Source organism: Emys orbicularis, chromosome 1 (genome assembly GCF_028017835.1).
Source record: "Emys orbicularis isolate rEmyOrb1 chromosome 1, rEmyOrb1.hap1, whole genome shotgun sequence".
Classification (NCBI taxonomy): domain Eukaryota; kingdom Metazoa; phylum Chordata; order Testudines; family Emydidae; genus Emys; species Emys orbicularis.
Window position 1 is genome coordinate 82,349,888 of NC_088683.1, and position 27,959 is coordinate 82,377,846.

Here is a 27,959-nt window from a genome sequence, read left to right on the forward strand (position 1 = left end):
GACCATAGAACCTCACGTAGTAATGTCTTCATGAAGCCCATAACTTCTCTCTCCTTACCTATTTTTTCCAGTTTGATCTCTCAGTATTTCCCTTCCCCACTCCTGTTTTTCCAGTCTCTGCAACCATTTCTCTGTCACCAACCAATTGTAATTAGTCCTTTCTGTCCATCTTATTCCACATTTTCCTACTTCTTTTACCATTTTTTTCAATCTCCCTACTTTTCCTCTTCCATGCACTGAAGCCCATGCTCCTCACTAAAAAGTCCAAAAGGTTTCCTTTACCTTGCTTAAGAAAACAAAATGTCTACGAACTTACCTCTTGCTGCTGAACCTGAATGTATTGCACTGTGCATCCAAGCTCTTCTCCCTGATCATGCTTCTGAGAGGAACCAGGTGACTGTTTCTTGCTGCTGCCTGTGCTATCAGGTGTTTTCTCTCTGTGCATTTTTAGGTTTACAGCACAGATAAATCTCCCCTCCCCTAAAGCCAATCCCAGAACAATAGTAATACCTGATACTGACTGGAGCATTGACTGTTTTAGAGATGGTTGCATCTTTTCCTTAGTAAAAATCTCTGAAAAATGCTGCCTCATCTACACTACAGTTAAAGTGATTCGGTAAAATGTCTCCTTCTTCCTCAGTAGGTCTGCTCCCTGCATGTAATCAAAGTCCATTCACTTGAGTGACAAAAAATATTTTTTACTGCTTTTTACTCATTTTACTACTTCAGAACCAACACAGCAAAGAGATTAAGTGGGATTCTATTCCTTGTGCATCATGAATAGGGTTGTTTACTAATTTCTACTCAATACACCAATGTACACCCTATTGAAGGCAATGGGGTTTGCACAGGTGTCACTAGGAGATTAATCTAAAGATGGAGGGGGAGAGGTTGTGCAGGTGTCACAGTGGGTCTAATTTGACCTTCATTACTGATGATGATTCATGAAGAAAAAAAAAGAACTTGGCTTGACTCTCAAAGTTCAAGTTGAGTTTGCAGAGCTGGCAACTAGAAAAAATGCCAGTTTTTATTCAGAGATTGAACATGTCTATTATACAGATCTTGGCCAGATGACAAACATGGGATCCAACTATGCCTTGTTTACAGTCCCTTTTAGCAGTAGAACTGTATTTATACAATCTTCTAACATGTGTAAGATACACCAAGATAAACCTTTGTAGACAGGTTTCCCCTTACACATGCTTTTTAATAACGTTTCCCATGCTTTAGAGCAGGAATGCTATGTAAAAAATAGAGGAGCTCTGAATTAGAGATTAGCCTTTTCTGTGTAATGCCTCTTCAGGAAATAATTTAAAGATATGATGGAAGCTTAATTTTCATAGGTATAAAAACATAAAGCTATAAAAAAAATCATTCTTGCGTTGATGTTTTATTGATTGATGCATTCCTCTTCATTATAAACAAATCCTGGGAAAAAGGGGTTGAGCAAGGAACCTGATTGAATATGGTGGCTTAATCCACAAGGAAAATGAATCCAGTTTAATCCATGTAATTTGTTCTACAAGCAATGAACTGTGATGTTGCAAAAACTGAGATACACTACCAATCTCTCATCAATGGCTACTAGATGAAGGATCTCTTCACTGCTGAAACCTGGATTTTTAATACACTTAATTATATATCTAATCTTTCACTGCAGACCTGTCTACTATCTTTTTGTCACAATCTTTACCCTTTTCAGCTCTTAATTAACTGCTAATGTTACTATGTTTTTCTATGTCACATTTTCTTTTAATTTGCCTCACAGCACTGGGGTTGCCTGATGGCAGCCAGTCTCTGTTGTTTGTTTAACATGCTGAACTCAGAGCACACTTGGTATACATGTGATAGACAAGCCAATAGAACATGCAAATAATAATTAAAAATATTGCAAGAGCCAAAAATGTTCAGCAGTTACACACTGCTTAAATGCCTAATCTTTTAAAGACATTTTCAAGGCCCAATTAAAAATGGGAACATTTAAATAAAACCTACTGGCAGTTTCATAGAAGCCAAATTAGTAAATTAAATCAGGGATGCTCTCTCTCCATGCTTCCTATTGATCTACACTGTTGACTAATTATATGTCATTCAGAGCAGATATATGAAAAAAATATTATTTTTTAGGGTAAATAAAAATAACTATAAATATTCCTTCAAACAGTGTATAGTCAACTGTGCCAGTGAAATCCAGGACCAAGGGCAGAAATCTGGGAAGTGGTGGAGACACAGCACCCATTCACAATCTCCTGTCCCAGTGGGGACCTAGATGGATGGTGGGGTCATAAAAGTGGGTGGGGTCAGACTGGGAAAGAGCAGTGCAGGGCCTGTCTCTGCAGGAAAGGCATTAGCTCAGCACCTCTACTGGACAGTCTCTGTAGTGGTCCTCTCCTGGAGCCCTAGATCAAATTTCAAGCTGCACTCCTACAATAAAAGCCTGCTGGTAGTACTGCTGCTTGTAGGCAGGACTGCCCGGGGGGGGCAAGTGGCGCAATTTGCCCCAGGCCCCGGGCCCCACAGGGGCCCCCACGAGAATATAGTATTCTATAGTATTGCAACTTTTTTTTATGGAAGGGGCCCCCGAAATTGCTTTGCCCCAGGCCCCCTGAATCCTCTGGGTGGGCCTGCCTTCCTCACATGGTTAAGAATACAACATAACACATTGGAAAGGATGATCTGATCTACTACTACTACACGTTAATAGATTCTAATTTACCTGTAACCACACAAGAAACGGACACGGGCATCATTGTGAACAATTCTGCTCAATATGCAGTATTGGTCAAAAAAGCAAACAGAAAGCTAGGATGCGAAAGGAAGGGGCATTATAGATGTAATGCCGTTATATAAATCAATGGTACATCCTCACCTGGAACACTGTGTTCTGCTCTGGTCAGTCCACATCAAAAAGGGTTCAGAGACAGAGAACAAGATGTCCATATATGGAGAAAGTTAAAAGACTGGGACCATTTAGTTTAAAGAGGAGATAATTTAGGGGGGGCCTTTGTGACATATTTGAATGTATTGAATCTGTTTATATGAATTCACAGTTATAGTTCTTTAAGTAGTTGCTTATGTTGAATCTACTATATAGTGGTTACTATGCTTCTTTCTTCTTCTATATCACGAGAGAGTCAGCTGTCAGGGCTCCAACCTCTTGTACCTGTCTGTGTTTCTAATCAGGGATTTGTGCTGTATCTGCCACACACAATAGCTGACAACAAGGATTTCAAGAATCTTCTATTCATCAGAGTAGCAAAACAATCTATGACATTGCTTGCAGACCAGAGCGAAAGGTTCTGCTACCACTGTGTGTACTCCAAACTACAGTACTGAACTAATAGCAGTGAGGGGAAAGGCAGGCTAGATTGGAAAAATGGAGGCCTTTGACAGTGCCATGGAGCACTGGCTCATGTACAGAGAGAGGCTGGAACAGTACTTTGAAGTAAATGAGATTCCCTCAGAAAAACATGTAGCAGCATTACTGAGTGTGATGCGTGGAAAAACATACAGTTTAGTTCACAATCTGATCGCCCCAGAGAAGTCAGCAAGCAAAACCTCTAAAGAGATAGTGCAAATTGTTCAAGAGCACTTGGCACCCAGGCCCCTGATTATATCAGAAAGGTTCAGGTTTCATAAGCGGAATAAACTTGAAGGTGAATCTATTTTCTCCTTTGCGATAGAGTTAAAATGATTGTCAGAACACTGTGCTTTTAAGGATGGGCTTAATAAGGCTCAAAGAGAGAGATTTGTGTGTGGACTGCTTAATGAAAGCACACAGAAAAGGCTCTTAACTGAGGGAAAATCTAATCTTTAAACGCACATTAGAAATTGGAGTAGCGATGGAATTGAACGCCAGAGTTAAAACAAAAGTAGGAATCCATAAACTATCTGTAACCCAAGGCAAAAGCCAGTCTACTTAGCAGACAGACACATGTTATAGGTGGGGGAAAGGGTTCTGCTCGCCTTCTGATTGCCAAATTAAAGATGCATATTGCAGAAGCTGTAATAAAAAAAAAGGGCACATCCAAGTGGTTTGTTGCACTAAAAGAAATGTGGAAGAAACCAAATCAGGGCGTTAGTGATGGTAATATAGTATTTAGGCCTGTTTATTTGCCGGAGATAGAATTTTGGGTTTTGTTTGCCCATTTGAATTTTGAGGTTTTTAAAATACAATTGTTTGTGTCTTATATTGACATATGTGAACAAGGAACAAAGAATGTGTGTTGCTTCTGCCGACAGCCAGATGGGGTTTTTAGAACAGTGAGGAAAGATAAGAAATAGAGTTAAAGTGTTGCTGGATATGGTGGGAGTTTAATATACGATTGTGTACAATATACGATTAATGTACAATTGAATGACAGTTCTGCCCCGACTCCTCTTCCAAGACAAGGTCAGTTGGGAGGGGCAAGGGGGATGGGGGAGAGCTATGAGAAACACTAAAAGCCAAAGAAAAGGTGACCCTGGTCGGAACACAATCTCACTCCCTACCCCTCCCATAGGGTACAAAAGAGGTGGTACCAAAGCCCCCAGACTCAAGACCCTCCAAAATGGAATATGACCATAAGTTGTATGGGGTGGTACCAGGGCCAAGCACTACAGGTATAATTAAACCTACCAAGAAGGAGGAGGGAGAGAAGGAAGCTTTACTGGTGTAAAGAACTGTGGTTATGCTTGTTTGTTAACCTCAATAAACACTGCATTGCCTGACTTTCTGCTGTCTATCTGCAGAACAAGAACCAAGGGAGGGTGTAGGAGCCCTAATAGAGGGAACAGAAAAAAGAATATCAATGTATGTTCTGTAGACACAGGCAGCAGTGACACAGACTGCGGGAGTGGAGTAGTCAACCTGGATATATATAATGTGAGCAAAAATGAAAAGTCAGCAATCTGGTTGACACTCCAGGTGGTGGGGAAAAATGCTCAAAATGAAATTGGCCACAGGCTGCACAGTGTCCGTTATCTCACGTTCAGAATATGAGAACTTTTAAAAATATCAAAATGAGGGAGCCACCAATGTAACAGTGCTAATTGGAGTCATGCAAGTGAATGTGGAGTATAAAATTAAGCAATGTTTATTAGACTTATACGTCATTGAGAAGGGGGAACTGACCCTTTGGGGTTGTGAATGGTTACATAAGGTTCCTCTGGATTGGATATCTATAATGATACAGCAGTCACTTTCAGCAGACCCCACTAAAACAGTTAAACAGCAGCTGGAAGGGATACTAAGTCAGGCACCAGGTGTATTCAAGAAGGGCATAGGAACTCTAAAGCACATGAAGGCTAAAATAATCCTAGTTGATAAAGTGCAGCTCAAGTTTCACAAAGCTTAACCTGTTCCTTACAGGTGTCACTCAAAGGTAGATGCTGAATTGGAAGGTCTAGAACAGGGGTAGGCAACCTATGGCACGTGTGCCAAAGGCGTCACGCGAGCTGATTTTCAGTGGCACTCACACTGCCTGGGTCCTGGCCACTGGTCCGGGGCGCTCTGCATTTTAATTTAATTTTAAATGAAGCTTCTTAAAATTTTTATAAACCTTATTTACTTTACATACAACAAAAGTTTAGTTATATATTATAGACTTATAGAAAGAGACTTTCTAAAAACGTTAAAATGTATTACTGGCACGCGAAACCTTAAATTAGAGTGAATAAATGAAGACTCGGCACACCACTTCTGAAAGGTTGCTGACCCCGGGTCTAGAAAGAGAGGGCATACTTTCAAAAATGACCTGGAGTAAGTGGGGAACTCCTATAATTCCAATTGTAAAAAAAAAAGAAAAGGGGGGGGGGGTCTAGTAAGGATATGTGGAGATTTTAAGGTCACCATAAACCCTGTACTAAAAGTTGAAAAATACCCCCTATCTCAAATTGAAGACACTTTTGCTACATAGGTAGGGGGACAATGATTCAGCAACACTGATTTGTCCCAGGTCTACCTACATGTTGCGGAAGAGTCTAAGGCATACCTTAGAATCAACAAACAAGGCTAGTGTTTGGTATTGCTTCAGCTCCTGCTATATGACAATGGTCCATGATTTGCAAGATATTCCAAGGATACAGTGTTATTTAGATCAGTGGCTCTCAACCTTTCTAGACTACTGCCCCCCTTTCAAGAGTCTCATTTGTCTTGTATACCCCCAAGTTTCACCTCACTTAAAAACTTACAAAATCACATGAAAATACAAAAGTGTCACAGCACACTATTACTGAAAAATTGCTTACTTTCTAATGTTTACCATATAATTATAAAATAAATCAATTGGAATATAAATATAAATATTTCCTTACATTTCAGTGTATAGTATACAGAGCAGTATAAATATGGGTACCCGCATGGCCCCTCAGTATGCCAATATTTTTATGGCTGACTTAGAACAACGCTTCCTCAGCTCTCATCCCCTTAAGTCCCTACTCTACTTGCACTACATTGATGACATCTTCATCATCTGGACCCATGGGAAGGAGGCCCTTGAGGAATTCCACCAAGATTTCAATGATTTCCACCCTACCATTAACCTCAGCCTGGACCAGTCCACACAAGAGGTCCACTTCCTAGACACTACAGTAATAATAAGCGATGGTCACATAAACACCACCCTATACTGGAAACCTACTGCCCGCTATACTTATCTACATGCCTCCAGCTTTCATCCAGATCACATCACACGATCCATTGTCTACAGCCAAACTCTAAGATACAACCGCATTTGCTCCGATCCCTCAGACAGACACAAACGCCCACAGAATCTCTATCAAGCGCTCTTAAAACTGCAATACCCACCTGGTGAAGTGAAGAAACAGATTGACAGAGCCAGAAGGGTACCTAGAAGTCACCTACTACAAGACAGGCCCAACAAAGTAAGTAACAGAACACCACTAGCCGTCACCTGCAGCCCCCAACTAAAACCTCTCCAGCGCATAATCAAGGATCTACAACCTATCCTGAAGGATGATCCCTCACTCTCACAGACCTTGGGATACAGGCCAGTCCTTGCCTACAGACAGCCCCCCAACCTGAAGCTAATACTCACCAGCAACTACACATGACCACATCAAAAACACCAACCCAGGAACCAAACCCTGCTACAAACCCGGATGCCAACTCTGTTCACATATCTATTAAAGGGACATCATCATAGGACCTAACCACATCAGCCTCACCATCCGGGGCTTGTTCATCTGCACATCTACCAATGTGATATATGCCATCATGTTCCAGCAATGCCCCTCTGCCATGTACATTGGCCAAACCGGACAGTCTCTACGCAAAAGAATAAATGGACACAAATCTGACATCAGGAATCATAACATTCAAAAACCAGTATGAGAACACTTCAATCTCTCTGGTCACTCAATAACAGACCTAAAAGTGCCAATTCTTCAACTAAAAAAAACTTCAAAAACAGACTCCAGCATGAAGCTGCAGAACTGGAATTAATTTGCAAACTGGATACCATCAGATTAGGCCTGAATACAGACTGGGAGTGGTTGGGTCATTACAAAACCTAAACTTAATTTCCCCAATACTAATTTCTCCCTACTGTTACTCACACCTTCTTGTCTTATGTCTGTAATGGGCCACTCTCTTACCACTTCAAAAGTTATTTTCCCTCCGTTGATATCCTGCTGTTAATTGATTTATCTCGTTAGACTGACCTCAGACTTGGTAAAGCAACCCCCTTCCTTTCATGTATTTATACCTGCTCCTGTATTTTTCATTTCATGCATCTGATCAAGTGGGTTCTAGCCCACGAAAGCTTATGCCCAAATAAATTTGTTAGTCTCTAAGGCATCACAAGGACTCCTCATTGTTTTGGTTTTTTTAATGAAACTTGAGTTTGTACTGACTTCGCTAGTGCTTTTTATGTAGCCTGTTGTAAAACTAGGCAAATATCTAAATGAGTTGCTGTACCCCCTGGAAGACCTCTATGTACTCCAGAGGTACATGTACCCCTGGTTAAGAACCATTGATTTAGATGATATTATTGTGACTGGTGGACATGACAAAGAACATCTAGAATCTCAGAAAAGGGTATTGAAATGTCTAGAAGAATATGGGTTATGAGCCAATTGCATAAAATGTGAATTTTTCAAGGACTCAATAGCTTAGGGCTGGTCTTCACTACCCACCCGGATCGACGGTAGAAAATCGATCTCTCGGGGATCAATTTATCGCGTCTCGTCGGGATGCGATAATCGATCCCCGAATCGACGCGTGTACTCCACCAGCCCAGGTAGGAGTAAGCGCCGTTGACGGGGGAGCAGCGGCGGTCGATTTGCCGCCGTCCTCACAGCGGGGTAAGTCGGATCAGATACGTTGAATTCAGCTACACTATTCGCGTAGCTGAATTTGCATATCTGAAATCGATCCCCCCCCCCGTAGTGTAGACGTAGCCTTATTGTGGGCATGTTATTGATGCACAAGGCCCACATCAATCTCAGCAGAAGATTAAAGCAGTCCTGGAAGCTCCACTGCCAAAAGATGTGACACAACTTGGATCATTTCTAGGATTTATTAATTACTATAGACAATTTGTACCACATCTAGCAACTGTGTTGCATCCGCTGAACTGTTTGTTGCAGACTGGTCAAACGTGGGTATGGTCTTGTGAGTGTCAAAATGGATTTCTGGAAGCAAAACAATTGGTCACATCTTACGCACATTAGCATGTGATTGTTCCTCGCATAGAATGGGGGGGGGGGCGTTTTATCGCACTCCATGCCAGATGGCAGTGAGAGATCCATAGCATTTGCCTCCAGATCTCTCACAGCAGCAGAATGTAACTGTAACACTGGCCTGTCCTCTTCCCTGATGAAACCACATGGACTCCACTTGGTGTGCTCTCAGTGAAACTTTATTTAAATTCCCCTGATTCGGCGGGTAGAGATCGATCTTCTGGGATCGATTTATCGTGTCTCATCTGGACGCGATAAATCGATCCCAGAAGCGCTCCCCCGTCGACTGCGGAACTCCTGCTCGCAGAGAGGAGGAAGCGCTGTCGACGGGGGAGCTTGCCTGCGCCGCGTGGACCGGCAGTAAGTAAACTTAGTTCGATCTAGGAAACGTCGACTTCAGCTACGCTATTCTCGTAGCTGAAGTTGCGTTTCCTAGATCGATCCCCCGCCCCAGTGTGGACCAAGCCTCAGCAAGCCCTGTTTCACCCTCTCTCCCTTTGCACTCCCTTCCTGTGCCTCGTTTATCAGTGTTAGGCTGATCGGGGTCAATTGAGTTCTTACCTCACCCAGCCCACCAGCCTGATCAGATAATTATCCCAATCAGGTTCTCCTGGGTCACTAATTAGCATCTAAATGATCAGAGTATAAGCTCACCTACTTTCTCCCTGCACTCTGTCACAGTAACTATGCACAAAAAGGCATGGGGTATGAGGTGTCACAGTAACTATGCACAAATAGACAAAGGTATGAGGTGTGAAGAAATTCAACCAGTATCTACTATATGGAAGGAAACTCAATCCTTGTCATGGACCACCAACCTCTAGCACAGGGGTTCTCAAACTGGGAGTCGGGACCCCTCAGGGGATCACAAGGTTATTACATGGGGGGTCGCAAGCTGTCAGCCTCCACCCCAACCCTGCTTTGCATCCAACATTTATAATGGTGTTAAATATATAAAAAAGTGTTTTTAATGTATAAGTGGGGTCGAACTCAGAGGCTTGCTATGTGAAAAGAGTCACCAGTACAAAAGTTTGAGAACCACTGCTCTAGCAGCAATCCTTCATCCAAGGAAGGTAGTTTCTGTGACAAACGCAGCACATCTGCCTCTCTTCTTAGCAGTTACGTCTATGACATTGAATTCAAAAGAACAGAAGTGCACACTAACGCAGACAGGCTTTTCTGCTTGCCTGTGACTTCAACCTATAATAAAGACAGAATCAATCAAATTTGTCAACTTGTTTTTAGATTGAGCGTGCCCAAGGGACTTGTCATTTGATCAAGCAAGTGGGAACCACACTAGATCAGGTTTATGAAACCACTCTGAAGGACTGTAAATATACTGACAGCCCTAATCTGGCACCCTTTTACGCATGCAAAGGTGAGTTACCATACATCAAGGATGTGTCATGTGGGGAATTTGTGTTATTATATCTAGTAAACTGATTACAATAGTCTTAGAAGACTGCCACATAGGTCACCTAGGGATAATTAAAATTAAGGCATCCACCAGAAGTATTGTACAGTGGCCAGGCATTGACCAACAAATAGAGCAGCTTGCTAAGCAATGTTTGGGATGCCAAAAGGCACAGTACATGCCTAAACTAGTGCAATTACAGCCCTTGGAATGGCCATCAGCTCCTGGACAACATCTGCATATTGATTTTGCAGGACCATTTTTGGGAATGATGTATCTAGTAGTGATGGATGCCCATTCCAAATGGGCAGAAGATTTTCACATAAAAACAACCACAGCTGAACATACAGTAGAAAAACTTTGAAGTTTGCTTGCAAGAACTGGACTGCAAGAACAAGCTGCAAGTGACAATGGTTTTCAGTTTAGTTCAGAAGAGTTACGGTGTTTCATGAAGAAAAATAGCATTAGCCATATCACCTCAGCACCAAAACACCCAGCCACAAATGGCTTGGTTGAAAGGTTTGTACAAACTTTTAAATGAGTCCTGTGATCCATGACAGATGAGAAGGGGTCAGTGCAGCAGAAGCTGGCATACTTCTTACTAGCATATTGAATGTGATAACTGCTACGTCAAATTAAACATGGGCAATGCTGCTTATGGGCCAAACTCTCAGGTCATTCTTGTACATATTAAAGCCAGAACTCGTCTACAAGTCACAAATCATCAAATAAGTCAAGCTATGGTGAGAGAGCTAGTGCACCGTGTCAGCTACAAGTGGGTCAAATAGTGTCAGCGTGTGACTATCAGGGACCCACTACATGGCTTATGGTAATTGTTACTACACAAACGGGTCCTTTGATCTATACAGCACAAAAGTCACCCAATATGTTTTGGTGCCACCATGTTGACCAATTGCAAGACTCCATGGCTGACAAAAGAAGCAAAATTCGGGGAGTCGACACTTGTTACCACCTCAGTATCCCAGCTAGAAGCAACAACCAATGACATTATAATGGAAAGCAGCTGTGCTGAGCAACCAGCATCATCTGAGGGAACATCTGAGTCAGACATTGCTGCAGACATGGTATTTCCTCATGGAAGTGTTCATAATGTTGGCAGACACTCTCCAGAAAGAGAACGCAAGCTGCCTGCAAGGCTTGATATGCAACTGGACATTTGGCTGTTTCCCCACAAGTACTTCTAAAGGTGTTTTGCCTATTTCATTACAGTGGTCAGGACAGATGTTATATACCTGAACGTATTGAGCAGAGTGATGAATCTGTTTATGTGAATTTCCAGTTATAGTTCTTTAAGCAGTTTTTTATGTTGAAACTGTTGTTACATAATACTCACAGTTTCTTTCTTCTTCCGTATTAAAAGACAGAGTCAGCCCTTCAACCTTGTGTGCATGTCTGTGTTTCTAATCAAGGATTTGTACTATATCTGCCATATACAACAGCCATGACAGGTGTACAAAATAATGATTTATAAAGAGAAAATAAATCAGGAGCTCATAGTTACCCTTTTGTATAATGCCAGACAAAAAAAGGGGACATTCAATTAAAGTGAAAGGCAGCAAATTTAAAACTGATGAAAATAAAATAAATTCTTTTACAAAATAAACAATTAACCCGTGGAACTAATTGCCACAATAGATCATTGAGACTAAGAATTTAATAATATTCAAAAAAAGGATTGGACATTTATATGAATTACAGAAATATTCACAGTTCCACTAGATAAGATGAGAAAAATATTTAGAAAGAGTACAAAACTCTCTGCATCAGGGCATAAGCCAGCCATCAGCTGAAAGGATCTGGAAGAAACTTCCCCATTGGACAAATTATTCCATATCTGTCTTCTCTGGAGTTGCTTGAATCCTTCTCTAAAGCATCCTACATTGAACGCTGTCAGAGAGTGGATACTGGACTGGATGGACCACTGGTCTGATCCAGTATGGCAGTCCCCATGTTCCTGTGAATCCCCACTCTAGCACAGCATGCAGAAATTGCAAACTGTAGCCCCTTGAGCCCAAGAAGGTGAATCTGGCCAAACATATGGAATTCACTGCCTGAGGTCACTGAGTCAAATAATGTGGACAATTGTTAAAAACAGCTGAGTAATTTTATGGTCAACCATAACATAAGTGTACATTCAAAGAGAAATGATAATCAAATCTCCTATTTCAGGGTATCAGCTGTTTGCAACAGGGGACAGAATTACAGTGTTTTGCTGGGAGTAAGATGTCATCAGATCAGATTTTTAATACCAAACTAGAGAGATGAATAGTCTGCTCTAATATGACAAAACCTACATTCCTATCATGCAAAACAAAAAAAACAAAAAAACAAAACAAAAACAAAAACAGAATTCTAGTCCAATAATACGAGTGTTCTACACTGCTATTCAAATAGCTTTTAAATGATGTTAGTATACTTCATGCTAGCATCTTTTAAATAAAGGCTTTTTAAACAGCTATCTCCAGTGTATCCACAGTGGGTTCACTCATGCTGGAATAAGCATAGGAGAATCTGCTGTGAATCACGGGGGAGCATTGCTTTAATATAGTGCAACACAAGCAAGAGCAAATAAAACAATGAAAACACAAAAGAGTTCGACTTTTGAGGCTGTTTATTCTGCAGCAATTTCAGCACAAGCCATGCTGATGGCTTTTCTAATGCCTTAAATCAAACAGCAGGTGTGGCCTTAAGGTAAAAAATATTAAACATCTGCCAGTTTTTAGTCTTGAAACATTCTTAGTATTGCTCCTCTGGGAAGCTCTGTCTTGCTGTCATCTGGGGATGCAGACATTTTCATCTATGCACATATGTCTGTCACTTTGTGGTGGTGACCGATCACAAACAACTGAAACTCATGTTCAACAACCAAAGTTTTCAGCCACCAGTTTGCTGATCAAATTGAATGCTCAAGATTCATATCCATAATAATGTAATTTATCACTTGGGGAAAGATCTATCTTGCAGACCACTTCTTCTGACACACAGAAACAGCAGTTGCTCATGTAAATTTTCTCAACTTTCTTGTTGTTTCTAAGAGACAATGTGGGTGAGGTAATAGCTTTTATTTTACCACCTTCTACTGGTGAAAGAGACAAGCTTTTGAGATACATGGAGCTATTCTTCTGGTCTAGGAAAAGTACTCAAGAGTGTCACAGCTAAATAAAAATTGGAACAGATTGTTTTGCATAAGTAGCTAACACATATTCTCAGAAACCATTCAAGGTGAAGTTCAAGGTAAACATCTCTGCTGTCATAGGACAAAAAAAACGGGGTTAGTGGGTTACAGATTGTTGTAATAAGCCATAAATGCAGTGTCTTTATTAAGACCATGATTTTGCATCTACAAAGTTATGAATTTAAGCTCCTAGGCTTGTCTTTTGAAGGTGTTGAGCAGATTTCCTTTGAGGATGAAAACTGAGAGGTCAGATATGGAGTGCTCATTTTGTGAAAAGTGTTCACCCATGGGTAATAATTTGTCTTTTATCATTTTCCATGTGAGTTCATTTGATAGTGTAGTGATTATCTGGTTTCACCCACATAGTTGTTATGGAGCATTTAGCTGTGACATTCTGAGTACTTTTCCCAGACTTGAAGAAGAGCTCTGTGTAGCAAAGGCACTGAGTTTTACTTTTCCCCGTGGGTGCTCCACTCCTGCTTTTGTGACACAACGCTGCTTTTGTCTCATTTCCTGTGGTATCACACAATTGACTTAACTCCTGAAGGCCAACAAAGTACACTGCAATCCAAAGTGTTCCTGAGAGAAAAAGTCTAATTCCCAAGATTAAACCACAAAACTGAATTCCATATAAAAATCCAACTGATTTTGTCAAGCTGTTTACCCTTGATAAGTAACTATGAACTACTCAACCCAACCTTCAAAAAACAGTGATGTCCAAGCTAGACAAGTCTATTTAGTATATGAAGTGTCAGCAGTCATTGAAACACACAATGGCCCACCATTCCAAAGTACCCAGTTTAACACAATTTGCTGTGTATCTTGGTTTCCATCTTTAGAAAATCTTGCCACATTGGCCACAAACCAAGGATAAAACCGAACACTTCATTAGGACACAAGAACATTCAGTGTATCTCCATGATAGCTGAGGTAAGAAGTTGTATCAGTTCTTATTAGCTCCTCAGGCCACCCCTCGCAGCTTGATTAGTGCTATTGGATACAATTCTGTTTGGCCTGCAACACAGAACGAGATTGCCCAAGGTAAAAACAACCACCTCTGATGAGTACATAAGAGTATGCATCACACCAGCAGATTTAAAAATAAAAGAATATGCGGAGCATAAAGATTCCACTTCTAAGCACTGGTGATGTGGTGCTCCTCAAGAATACATAACTACACAACAAACTATCCACCCTCTATCACACTGACTCTCACTTGGGCCATCAAAATCAAAGGATGTTAACCAACAGAATAAGTAAATATGAGGTGATTTGCTATATCTACCTCATTAAAATGCAGTTCTACACTAAACATTAGCTCCATAAAGACTACATAATGTGGTTCCCTGTTAACTGTTTCTCAGTAATTTATTTATCAGATTTGCTCAGTTGTAACTCACCCTGAGATCTGAAGGTAAAGCAGGGTTTTTTCCTTCTCAAACATCAAGAATAATGCAGGCCAAATGCTGCACTCAGGGAGCAATCTGGCCAGTTGCTAAACACTCTGACCTAATCCAGCAAAGCACATAGTTCTATTGAAGTCAATGGGAGCGCACAGCATCTTATAGGATAAAGCCCTTACTCCTAGGAAACACTACTGTTTTCAGATTCTGCCCTTAGTTACAGCTCTACACCCTCTTTGCCGTCAGTGGGGTGGCAGAGGTGTAACAAGCAGAGTTTGGCGTTCCATTTGGAATTTAGTTAACAATCCTTAGTTACTAATCTGCACCCACCAATAGAATCAGGCTCACTACCTCTTGTCTGTGTTGCTTTTGCTACCAAGTGTAAATTTTAGGAAGCAGATCTGTTGAGTGAGAAAATGTCCCCCGTTTACAAAGTCCCTTTTCAGAGTACAAGTACACTTAAGCCATGATCACAGCCAAGACTTTCAATGAGAGATAGGCATCTAACCTGTTTAGGAGCTTTTGAAAAATCCCACTAGGTGCCTATCTACACCTGTAGGTGCCTAAATACCTTGTACAACTGGCCCCTGCATCTTGACCCAGTTCTGAAAAGTGGTGATATCATTACATCCCCCCTATCAGAACTTTCCTGACAGCACTTCCACCTGAGCTGAGCTGCTCTGTGCCAGGCCCAGTGAGTTGCCTGAGCTTCAATAAACAGACCACAGGCTACTGATTGGTTTTGGAAACTATAACACATGAACAGAAGCCTGTTTTCACAGTTAGCAAAAGAAAGGATGTATTGTTCTAAGCAGGGCCGGCTCCAGCATTTCTGCCGCCCCAAGCAAAAAAAAAAAAAAAAAAAAGCCGCGATTGGCGGCGGCAATTGGAAAAAAAAAAAAAAAAGGCCGCGATCGGCGGTGGCAGTTCAGCGGCAGGTCCTTCGCTCCTAGAGGGAGTGAGGGACCTGCCACCCCCGAGTTGCCGCAGGTGCCACCCCCTCCCTTGGCCGCCCCAAGCACCTGCTTGTTAAGCTGGTGCCTGGAGCCGGCCCTGGTTCTAAGTGGGTTCCCTCCAGATGTCTAGACTGATCCTAGAGAATCCATCTGTATATTGCCCGGTGTATGCTGGAACAGACCTGTGCATGTACTTAGCATTGTGTGCATTCAGTACAAAAATGATTAATAAAGTTCATGGTTATGTACCTCATTATCAAGTCTCAGGAAACTTCCAGTAACCTGGAATAAAATATCCTGCTTTCCAAAAAGCTTTAATAAGCACAAGCAGATTTTGACCTCACATTTTACTTCATTTGGAAGCAACACGTTCAGATATGGTAACCTCTAGAACACACACTACCACTGTAATGAACCAGATGGACTAGATGGTGCACAATTGGAAGCTATCCTTAGTGGCAGTTCTCCATTGTGATTCTCACCTCTGTTAATACAAGTTAGGCAAGAGCATCAAGGCTAGAATTAGGCCCCAGAGTGTCCATTGTTTCAGATGTCTTTTCTTTTTTATCTGCAAATTTTATAAACATACCTCATCTATATTTAAGTGCCCTCTATCTCTGCTCTAAAATGCAGTATGGTTAGACCATAGTGTTTCAAAGTTTGTGCTTCACAGCATTAAGTTTCCATGTATATTTTCATCTGCAAGAAATCATAATGCCAAACTCATATGGGTCTGAGTCTCAGTTTCCTCATTCCTGTGTGTGGGCCAGTGATGGAGAGGGGACAACATTGGCTTTATGGCACTCTTGTGCTCCCCATATTCTGGGACCATGCAGGGGCTGGTCTGTCCCCCTGTATACATTAAAGCAGCCTTGGACCTGCTCCAATTTGCACTTTGCTTCCCATAGCCCTCTCCAGTAGGCAATGGGTCCAGGGCTGATGCAGAGGCTTTACGACAGCTCTGCACCAAGGAGTGAGGCCCTCTCTACAAGTGGATTTGCAATGGGTCTTTTCCACTCACTTTAAACTCCTGCCAAAGCAGCACAAAAGGGATTTTACTACAAATTAGCATCAGACCCTATATGTTTAAGAAAGTTAGTAAAATCACATTTTTAGTGATTTAATTCCATTCCTATGGCTATACTGACCTCTAGTGACTACAATTCTGATTAGACTTTTTCACAATCAAATCCATTTATATTTTTCTTAATTTTTATTTTTTGAAATTAAATATTTATATGCTGTAAAATCTGTACTAATGATCACCTCCACTGGGAGCTCACTGCCTTAAATCCCTATATTAAAGTATCACCAAAGTTTCTGGTACAATTTTGTTCAAACTTTAAAGACAAGCTGTACAAGGCAACAAATTTGTGCTATGTGAATAACGTAGCTGAAGTCGACGTACTTAGACCTACTCACCGTGGTGTCTTCACTGCGGTGAGTCGACTGCTGCCGCTCCTCCGTCGACTACGCCTGTGCCTCTCGCGGCGGAGTACAGGAGTCGACGGGAGAGAGCTCGGGGGTCAATTTATCGCGTCTAGACTAGACGCGATAAATCAACCCCCACTGGATCGATTGCTGCCTGCCAATTCGGCGGGTAGTATAGACATACCCAAAGCCAATCAGATATAAGAGGATTAAATAATATAGTAGGAGAGGCCCTGGTGATTTGGAAATAACAATACCAGACATTGTTCCATTTTTGTTTGGGTATTTTTGTTTTTTAATTAATTCTAAGACTATTTTCCAACTGTGACAAAGACCTAAGCTAGGGATCTGATCCTGTAAAGTGCTGAAAACTCTCAATTCTGATTGACTTCAGTGGTAGTTAAAGGCACTTAGCACCTCACCAGAAGTGTTCAGTACCTAAATATCAAGCTCTATATTTATTGTGTTTTTGTCAATGACTGAGACTTAAAGTGGTAATGAACATGGGGATCATGTTTGTAATGTCTTCCTTTAGGGTTAACATTTACCAAGGGGCTTGTACACACTAGCACTTACTTTGGTATAACTTAAGTCACTCGGGTGTGGAAAAGTCACCCCCCTGAGTGATGTAAGTTATACCAACCTAAGCACCGGTGTGGATAGTGCTATGTCGGTGGGAGAAGTTCTCCTGCTGATATAACTACTGTCGCTCGGGCAGGTGGAGTAATTATGCCGACGGGAGGGCTCTCTCCTGTCAGTATAGAATGTCTGCACTAGCAGCACTAAAGTGGTGCAGCTACATCGGTACAGCTGAGCCGCCATAGCAATTCTAGAGTAGACTAGCCCCAAGTCATTACAGATAGAGTTTAATAGTTGACAGGGCCGGCTCCAGGCACCAGCGTAGCGAAGGACTTGCTGCCGTAGAATGAAGCGGCGATAGAGCTGCCGTTGATCGCGATAGCGGCTTTTTTTTTTTTTTTTTTTGGGTGCTTGGGGCGGCAAAAATGCTAGAGCCGGCCCTGATAGTTGATAACATTTTAAAAACCCTAGTTCTCAGTTAGGCTATGTCTACACTACAAGTGCTACAGCAGCACTGTTGTTCTAGCGCTGTAGTGTGGACACTTACTACAGAGACAGAAGGGGTTTTCCCATCGCTGTAGTAAAACCTCCTTTCCAAGAGGCAGTAGCTAGGTCAATGGAAGAATTTGTCCATCGAGCCAGCTGCGTCTACAGTAGGAGTTAGGATGACCTAACTATGTAGCACTGGGTATGAAATATTTTCAGAACCCTGAATAATGTAGATAGATTGAACAAACTTTTAGGTCTGCATACCAGGTCTTAGTAAAAATAAAATAGATTTTGGAATGCAAAAGGCATTAAGGGCCTGATCCAAAACTCATTCATGTAAATAATAGAGTAAGAGCATTTCAGAGATATATGGATCACAGTGGAGCCAAAACTGGGAATTAGGTACCTAAACCCAAAACTTAGAGGCCTGGGGTTTAGGTACTTAAGTACCTTTGTGGATCCCACCCTAAGTTTGAAGCTGTTCACAGACCCTATCTTTCAGATCAAGACCCTCTCTGCTCAGAGTGAGATGATATTTCCATTGAAATCCCTCTGAAATGCTGCTCTGCTGCACTAAATCCAGCTAGCCATATCCCCATTCTCATTATTAATTATGCCCTATAGCATTTGGGCAAACAAAATGGAAGGAGGCTGCATTCAAAGATCTGGTTTAGCATCAGTCTGTACTTTACAGCCAGGATCACAGTTAAAAATTATTTGAATAGTCCAACTTTCAAACTAGGTTAAACTTCAACAATATACTGAATAGACTGCAGACCTCATAAATACACAAGCAGTATGTAGGTTTTTTTAATTTGCATTTTTATCAGTTTTGAAACCATACAGTGTACACTTCCTGCATCTTATTTTTAGAATTTGCATTTTATCATCTTTGGATCTCCAGTGTGAAGCATGTGATAATCTCATTCCTTGAATTTGCATTTTTATCATTTTTTATTGTAAATTGTATGATGGATTGTGCTTCACTTCTTTATTTTCTCGAAGTCTCTTTCTTTCTCTTTTTTACTTGCTTCCATTTCTTTTTGGATCTGTAGTCAAAATACACAGCATATTTTTGTATAATTTATTGTTATAAATGTCCATGTCCGTTTAAAGACTTATTCAGTATTTGAGCATTTAGCACTTATAACAATTACAATAAAGAGAAAATATTCACTCAATATAACTGACGCATTTTTAAAATGCCACACAGATTTTTTTTCTCCAACATCTTCACAAATAGATCTTTAAGCACTGTGTGAATGCGTGTGTGTGTGTGCATTAAAAATGCATACCACATATAGAATTTATGCGATAACGTTTGGGAAAATGTGGGCAGCTTTGTAAATGGGAAAACCTGAATGGCAGAGCTTATTTAGTAACTACAGTCAGACCACCACTGAAGCCTGATCCAACAGTGGAAACATTGATTCACTCAGGGACATCATTTCCAGCATTTAAGAGCAATTCAGTTCACCAGGTCTGTGGGTGTTCGCAGACTATTTAAAAGATATCTTCTGAAACTAGCAATCTTGAGGACGATATAAGACTGTATGCCACAGAGGAAGAAGAACCTGCCTTGCATCACCTAGCAATTTCCATAGCTGGGGACCATGTGAGGATCACAGAGATTCCACAAGCTCCACCACTGTATTGCCACATATGGATTGGGAAGGGCTTCGGGTCTGATACAGACACTGAAGTGAAGATGTATGGACTTAGGTTTCAGTTCAGCAAGGTACTTGAGCATATGCCTAACTTTAAGTCTAAGTAGCCCACTACTAACGTGGTTTCAGTTAGGTACGTGCTTAAATACCTTGGTGAACAGAAGTCTTAGAAAGCAAAGGGAGGGTGAGGAAGGGTGCCAATTGTGATGACAACCCGCCATGGATTGTCAGAGGGAACTGAGACATCCTGCATTCAGTGCATCAGCTCTACTGTTTGAGCTACAGGACTTAGTCCCCTAGCTTGCAGCTGTTGCATTCTCATTAAGGTCTTCTTTGGACAAACCACTAAAGGGGGACAAAGCTCCACACTGTACTAATGTGGATTGCATAACCATATTACTTTGTCCAGCACTGCAAGCCAATAGCTACTCCATACAGTAACAACAGCATAGTAACTCCTGACTTTAGAGGAAGTCACGTATCTTGCCAAAAGTGGGAAAGCATGAGATATTGGGTAAAAGGAGGTGGTCTCAAAACAAAAGGGCAGACAACTATCTCAGATTTTTCAGCACCTCTTAGAAACCAGCAGTCTTAAGATAGGTGCCTAAGTAGAAGCTACTTCCAGATTCTAGCTGGAGAGAGAATTAAAACAGATATGTCATCTTTAATATATTACAGTGCACTGAAAGTAATGCTGTCAAATAGGTACCTGAATGGATTTTTTCAGATTTAGAGTATGCTTTTGTATGTGGGCTTCTTTTTCTCCACGCTGGTGAATTATAGGATGCTGCAGTCCATTTGTCTGTAAGAAAATATATTTCTTGATTTACATTTTCACTTGCAATTACAGTACACTGCTTCTCATTCTGCTACTCATGTTACAAACATATTAGCTATAATATCAACTGACACAACACAAGCCAGCTCCAAAATATAAATAATTTAAACTTCAAACAGAGACTGAGGGCTTGTCTACACAGCGCCTTGGTTCACACCAGCTGGCATGTAAATTCTAATGTGCACCAGCATGTTGTGCACTAACTGGCCTGGGTGGCCCCTGCTGGCATGCACTAAAAATTCCCAAGTGCATGTTAAATTAGTACCATTTCAAACAGTACTACATTAAAATACACTAGGGAATTTTTGGTGTGCGCCAGCTGGGTTCACATGAGCCAGTTAGTGCACAATATGCTGGCGCTCATTAGAATTTACCACCAGCTGATGATGACTAAAACACTGTGTAGACAAATCCTTACTCACCAGTAAGTTAAGAAATCATTTGTATTCTTGTAGCATTTTCAGGAGACCCATAGGCACTCCCAAATCCGATTAATATTTTCATGGCGATCCTCGTCTTTGACAAAACAATAATATAATAATAGCCTGGAAGATATATTTGACTTTTTGGTAAAGAAACAGATTTGGAAAGTGAATCTCAAAATGTGATTTCCAGTGATCTGTACAGCCCTTCCTAGATCCACTGAATGGAATGTTGTGGGAATCAAACATCAGGGAAAGATGAGTTTGTGTATAGCTGTTTCTCTGTGGAAGTGGTATGAAGAACTACAACGTTTAAGAAACTCTGGCTTAGTAGATTACTACATTTCATAAAGATTAAGATCTCAATCCAGCAAACTGTTTAAATATGTGCTTAATTTTAAAGTACATGAGTAATCCCACTGAAGACAGTGTGCTTAAAGATAAGCACACCTTAAGTGCTTGCTGGATCTGGGCTCAAATTGATATGAAAGATTTTGAGCTGCTCTATTCTGTTTCCTAAACACGGCACTGAAAACATGCCTTTGCCACCATTAACTGAAAATAGGGGAAGAACTGAAATAAAATTAACTAAATGGGTAAAAAATAAGGTGGCAATAGTAGACCTTAATGTTAAGATGCATAAGTTAACATTTGGAAACATATTAAAAAGGATGAGGTAATTGTTTACAGTTTAATAGTTTGGTAATTTGGTATGTGTAAAGTGTTGGCGCAGTCAAGCAGAATGAGATGGCATTTTAAGATCAGCCTATGTTGGCAGGCAGACAAGTGTGGGATGAGGTCAGGTAAAGGTCACTCCAGCACTACAGGGAGCGATTAGTCAGGCATGTTCAGTCCAAAACTAGGTGAGAGTCACCATACCATAATAATAAACAGCCCATAGCACTAAAACTTGAGTAACAGCTCTGACTGACAGTTAGATTTAGCAGTTGTGATTGGCCTATAAGTATGGACCAATCAGACAGTGTGCTAATGTCAGGATTGGGAAAAAACCGTTACCTACCTTTTCGTAATTGTTAAAAAAAAACAAGGAGTCCGGTGGCACCTTAAAGACTAACAGATTTATTTGGGCATAAGCTTTCGTGGGTAGAAAACCCACTTCTTCAGATATGTTGCTCATGTCCATTTCATTCTAGGTGTGTGCGCGCCCACGTGCACAGGCGGAGATTTTTGCCTTAGCGGTATCCGTAGTGTCGGCTGTAGCGCCTTCTTGTGTACTGTACCCATGTGCCGGTATATTAGATGCCGCCGGCCCTATGTCCTCTCAGTCTCTTCTTGCTGACAACTCCGACAGAGGGGCAGGAGGGTGAGTAATGGAATGGACATGAGCAACACATCTCGAAGAACAACAGTTACAAAAAGGTAGGTAACTGTTTTTTCTTCTTCGAGTGCTTGCTCATGTCAATTCCATTCTAGGTGATTCACAAGCAGTATCCTTGGAGGTGGGCTAGGAGTTCACAATCAAGTGGCTTGTAGCACTGCTCTCCAGAAGCCAGAATCATCCTGGGTCTGCTTGGTAAGTGCGTAATGGGATGTGAACATGTGGACGGACAACCAGGTGCTGGCTCTACAGATATCCTGGATCAGCACTTGGGCTCGGTAAGCCACCGAAGAGGCTTGTGCCCTGATTGAATGGGCAGTTAAAATCATCGGAGGGGACACCTTTGCCTGATCATAGCAGCAGCGAATACAGGCAGTGATCCAAGATGAAATTCTCTGAGCCGACACTGGGCGACCTTTCATCTTGTCGGCCCCTGCGACGAACAACTGCATTGACTGGCGGAATGGCTTGGTCCTTTCAATGTAGAAGGCTAGCACCGTCCTAACATTTAGGGAATGCAACCTGTGCTCCTCCTCCAACTTACACAGTTTGGGGGAAAAAGACAGGTAAGTATATGTCCTGGCCCATATGAAACTGTGAAACCACCTCGGGCAGGAATTCCGGGTGCATCCGCAGCTGGACCTTGTCCTTGTAGAAGACCAAACATGGTGATTCTGAGGTAAGCACCATAATCTCCGAGACCCTGCGGTCAGATGTTATTGCAAGTAAGAACATGACCTTCCAGGAAAGGAGGAAGAGGGCGAGCAGGAAGCCAGAGGCTCGAAGGGGTGGACCGTGAGTCACAACAGCACTAAATTCAGATCCCTTTGGAGGAACAGAATCCCAGACATGGGGGTAGAGAAGTTCCAGGCCTTTGAGGAACCTGAACGTCATGTCCTGAGTGAAAACCGACTTGCCCTGGAACAGAGGATGGAAGGCCGAAATAGCAGCCAAGTGGACCTTACAGATGAAAGGGACAAGCCTTGGAGCTTGAGATGCAGAAGATAGTCTAGGATCAACTGCAGTGAGGCCCACTCAGGCCGAATGCCTTTATCCGAGGTCCAACATGTGAAGCACTTCCATTTGGCCAAGTAGGTTGCTCTGGTGGAGGAGGCAGAGGACGGAAGGGCTTCCTGGCCTGTGAGGAGTATGAAGGCCCAGAGAGTGGAAGGTGGCATGGGAGTCTGTCAGGCCATGCAGCCGTGCGTCCATGAGCTCAGAGGAGAGCCCAGTTCCCTCAAACAGTAGGTCCTGCAGAGTGGCCTGCATCTCCTGGCATAACCTGCAATCCAGGCTGGGCTGATGGAGGATATGACACTGAAAAGGTCATCTGATTGATCTGCCAACTCTTCAATTTCCAGATTTAAATTGGTAGCCACCCTTTTAAGGAGGGCCTGGAGCTCCTTGAAGTCATTGGAGGGACTGCCAGTCTGGGAGGGGCCCGCCACCGCTATGTCTGGCAATGAAGACGATGATTGCACCACAGGGAGGGGGCGGGTTCCTCTTCACTTTCTGGGGACGGCTCCTTTGGCATTGGAGCCTGCTGTGCTTCCCCAGTGTCGGATTCCGCACCGTGCTCCAACCCTGGTGTCTGCGGTGCCGTGGGTGGTTTGTCCGAGGAAGCCAGGGAGGAGTGGTAGGAGTACGGGACCGGCATCATCAGCACACCCCAAGGATTCCAATAAGGCCATTGACCAGGCCACTGTCCTTGCTGCCATGCTGCTGCCGCAGATGTTGCACCGGTCTTGTGGGTGGGCAGCGACTCACACTTTCTTGGCAAGAAGCTGAAATCCTGCTCCAAACTGAACCATTCCCCCTCCAGTGACCAGGGCAGAGCTGTGGAAGCCTGTGTCTGCTGACTGACCCTTGTCGGAGACCAGTGTGTAGAGGGCGAGGATCAATTCCTGTCTGATGAGTGGTACTGGGGCGGTGAGGACCAGTGCTGCAATGAGGAGCAGTCCCACACACGGGTGGGGACTGACACCTGGGAGATCGTCTAGGCGATAGTGAACTGCACCGTGGCGATCTCTGGTGGGAGGTTCGCTGGTACCGCGAGAACGGGGACCGGTGCCTTGACTTCAGAGTTCCATGCCTCGTAGAAGGAGAACACAGCACAGGGACCTGGGTCTTCTGGCCAGAGACCGGGGTTGCAGGGCCGGGGTCCTAGGCTGTGGTGATGGGGACCTACCCCTGCAGTCCAGGGACTGAGGGCACCCCACTGCCCTTTGGGGCGATCCCATGATTGGCTTGCCCTTAGACAGTAGGACCTTAGCTGAGTCCAGTGCCTGGGGCATCTGCGGTGTCAGCTGGCCCACTAGATCTTTAGCTGCCTGGGCCGCTTTGGGCAACAAAGACCCTAGGAGGAGCCAGAGTCCCCTGCCGCTCCCAGGAATCGGAGTCGGATCCTTGGCTGGGGGGTCCAAACCCAGCAGTACCCCCTTGGAGCTCAGGGGCGGATATGTGGCCTGACATAGGTCCTTTGCCTGAAGCCCCGTTCCCCTCCTTAGTTGGTGCCAGGGAGCCCTTCTTTTTCTGCTGCTTCTTGGGCACTGGTAAGGGGGAATGGTGCCAGACGGGGCCCGGTGCTGGTGGTGCACTCCACACCGATGCTGAGGTGGCTAGGAGTGGAGTCCGAACGGGAGGGCTCCGATGCCAGATGAAGCGCAGCATCCATGAGGAGGGCCCAAAAGCGGATATCCCACTCCTTCTGGGTTCTAGGGTGAAAGTTCTTACAAATCCTACACTTGTCCTTTATATGGGACTTCCCCAAACACTTCAAACAACTGTCATGGAGCTCACTAATAGCTATCGGCCTGTAGCATGATGAACATGATTTGAAGGTCATGGAATGGGACATGCCCCACTCCAGGGTGAACTCCTGGCTGGGACTCTAACTACTAAGCTAACAACTGTAAGCAGAGTCTGAATGAATTCTCCCCTGACAACTAGCTGGGAGGGGGAGCGACTTCAGGAGCAAACTGTATTTAGATGAGCACATCTACTCTGCTCAGATATCCATCAGGTAGAGCGGTGTTGCTCAAAATAATCAACTTTGGCTGCTGTTGGATTACAAATCACTTTAGTACTGAATGCAGGGATAGTGAAATGCTGTTACTAATGTTGTTTTCATTATTGTATGAATAAAGGGGAGCAGAACTGTGCTTAACCTATCCCAAGTGAGGGGTCATCCTCAGCTGAAAGGATCTCGGTAAGCCAGGGGCTCGAATGCCAGAGACCTGTGAAAGTAAGAGGGGTAGGGACAGGTGTCCCAGCCAGGAGGAGTGGACTCTCCCCAAGGGTCCTCAGTCTGGTTTAACTTGTTCCTCCCCACTGTTCAAAGAAAGAGCTAAATAGGTATCATTAGGAGCATCTTTGTTATGTTAAAGTGCTCAAATGAGAGCTGAAATCACTTGAGATGAGGCAGTGTTTCTGCCCAGCCTGCAAAGAGCTGAAAATTACTAAGACACTGATGTGCAGAGGTTGCAGCAGAGAGGCAGGTGGCAGTAGAAGGTGACTGACAGTCAGCCAGCGAACGAGTGGCTGGCAAGGTGGTGAGCAGAATGAGCGGCTGATGAGGCGGCGAGGAATCTTGGCTGGAGGGATGGCCAGTGGAGAAGAACCGCGACTGGCGGGGCAGCCAGGTGACAGGGAGTAGTGACTGGCAGGGTGGCCAGGCAGCAAGGAGCAGCAGCTGGCAGGGTGGCCAGGTGACGAGGAACAGTGGCTGGCGGGGCGGCCAGCCAGAGCAAGCACAAGCAAGGTGCCTTCTTCCCCAGGTTGGAGGTGAACTCACACAGATGCACCTCTGAACTCCGGGTCCTCATTGACCAAGGACAACCACTGTGAGTTGGGTATGGTGAGGGATCAGAGAGGAGCACAGAAAAGGAACTTTTGGTTGTAGAATTCAAGAACATGAGGCGGAAGGCACTGCCCCATGCACTCTGCGGTTGGTGTCCCCTTCTCACATTTTTATGATTATGAATCCTGCTTGTGGCATTTTCCCTAATTCATGTCAGGTGACTTCCCTTCTTTCATTAAAAGTTTCTTTTCTACACTCAGACTCTGTGCTTGTGAATGGGGAAGTATTGCCTCTCAGAGGCACACAGGCGTGATGTGTAATTTTCCCAGGTTACTGGGTGGGGGCTTGAGCCAGTTCAGTGTTGTGTTGTTGAAAAGGAACCCCTAAATATTGAACCTGGCTCTGATTGCTGCCAGCTCCACCTGGCAGAAGGGTTACACAACTAACACTTAAACTAATGGCTAACTAAGTACCTAAGAACTATAAAACAAAGGAGGTAACAATAGCTGTTGGGAACTGCTAATGCTCTTGCAATGCTAGATGAGGCGCTCCGACCAACCTTCACAGGCAGTAAGAAGGAACTGAGAGGACGTAGGGCCGGTGGTGCCTAATATACTGGTGCAATAGCGTGGCACTCAAGAGGGCACTACAGCCGACCCTACAGATACCGCTAAGGCAAAAATCTATGACGACTGTGCATGTGGGCACGCACACACCTAGAATGGAATCGACATGAGCAAGCACTTGAAGATGAACAAGCCAATCAGAACAGATCAAAAACTATATAAAAGGAGAGAGGGTTAACAGGCAAAAGTCAGTCAAGACAGGGAGCCAGGAGAAGATTAGAATAAAAATAAGAAATCTAAGAGAGCGAAGAACAGTGAAGAGGCAACCCCAGGGTAACAGCAGTAGCAGCGGTGCCACTGAGACAGAGCAGAAGGATCCTTAGACAGAGCCGAGGGAGAGAAGCCTACGGAGTGTAAGCATGCTAACTATAGTATAGGATATAGAATAGAAGTAGGCTTAATGAATGTGTATGCTTGGATTAATAAAGATGGGTGTCTGTGGTGTATATGTTTATGTTATTATGTCTAAAACTTAGAGTTTATTAAGATTGCTGTCAGTGTCCTGCATATGACACCATGTGCAGAACATAATCACTTAAGCCATTCTAACTGTATGACATTATGGTCTCAGGTACTTTAACTTGTAAACCTGTGCTAAGGGATTTATGTTTATATTTTAATTTAGGTTTAGATTAATTGTGTTATGAAAGATTGGTTACACTAAATAAAGAAAATACTTTGTTTTGCAAAATAACTGACTGGTTGTCAATACTTTGAGCGGAAGGCTATATCTGTGTCCTCCCAGGGGTGAACAGATCTAGTTTGTTCTGGGAAATTTCCTGAATGGCATAGGGAGATCCTTGGTAAGCCTTGGCAATTTCACTAGGCGGGCCCCCTTTCTCCTTGCAAAAGCGGTCAAGTAAAGGGAATCACTAGTAAGCCCAGGAAGGGACAATAAGCAAGCTATTGTGGGGGGTACCCTGGGTTTGTTTTGTGGGGGTAACAAAATGAGAAAGAAGTGGTGAACCAGATGAACACATTAATATTACAGGCAGAGCTGGTAGCATGGCCTATCATTAAGGTTGCTTGACACTTCCCATTATAAGACACTGTCTTCAGTTGCTTATAACTTTGCCAAACTTTAACTGTTTGGGTTGCAGTTTTCCATACTGGGTATC

General features: G+C 43.1%; 1 protein-coding gene across 1 annotated transcript in view; it reads right to left on the reverse strand.

Moving 5' to 3' along the window:
• Window positions 1-19,173: 19,173 nt before the first annotated feature.
• The window catches only part of C1H12orf50 (chromosome 1 C12orf50 homolog), a 29,816-nt gene continuing 21,030 nt past the window's right edge, over window positions 19,174-27,959 (reverse strand). The window contains exons 11-12 of the mRNA XM_065397505.1: window positions 20,527-20,619; window positions 19,174-19,199 (exon numbers count right to left, since the gene is read on the reverse strand). Of these exons, the coding sequence (XP_065253577.1) occupies window positions 19,174-19,199; window positions 20,527-20,619 (119 nt within the window). The remainder of the gene's footprint in view (window positions 19,200-20,526; window positions 20,620-27,959) is intronic.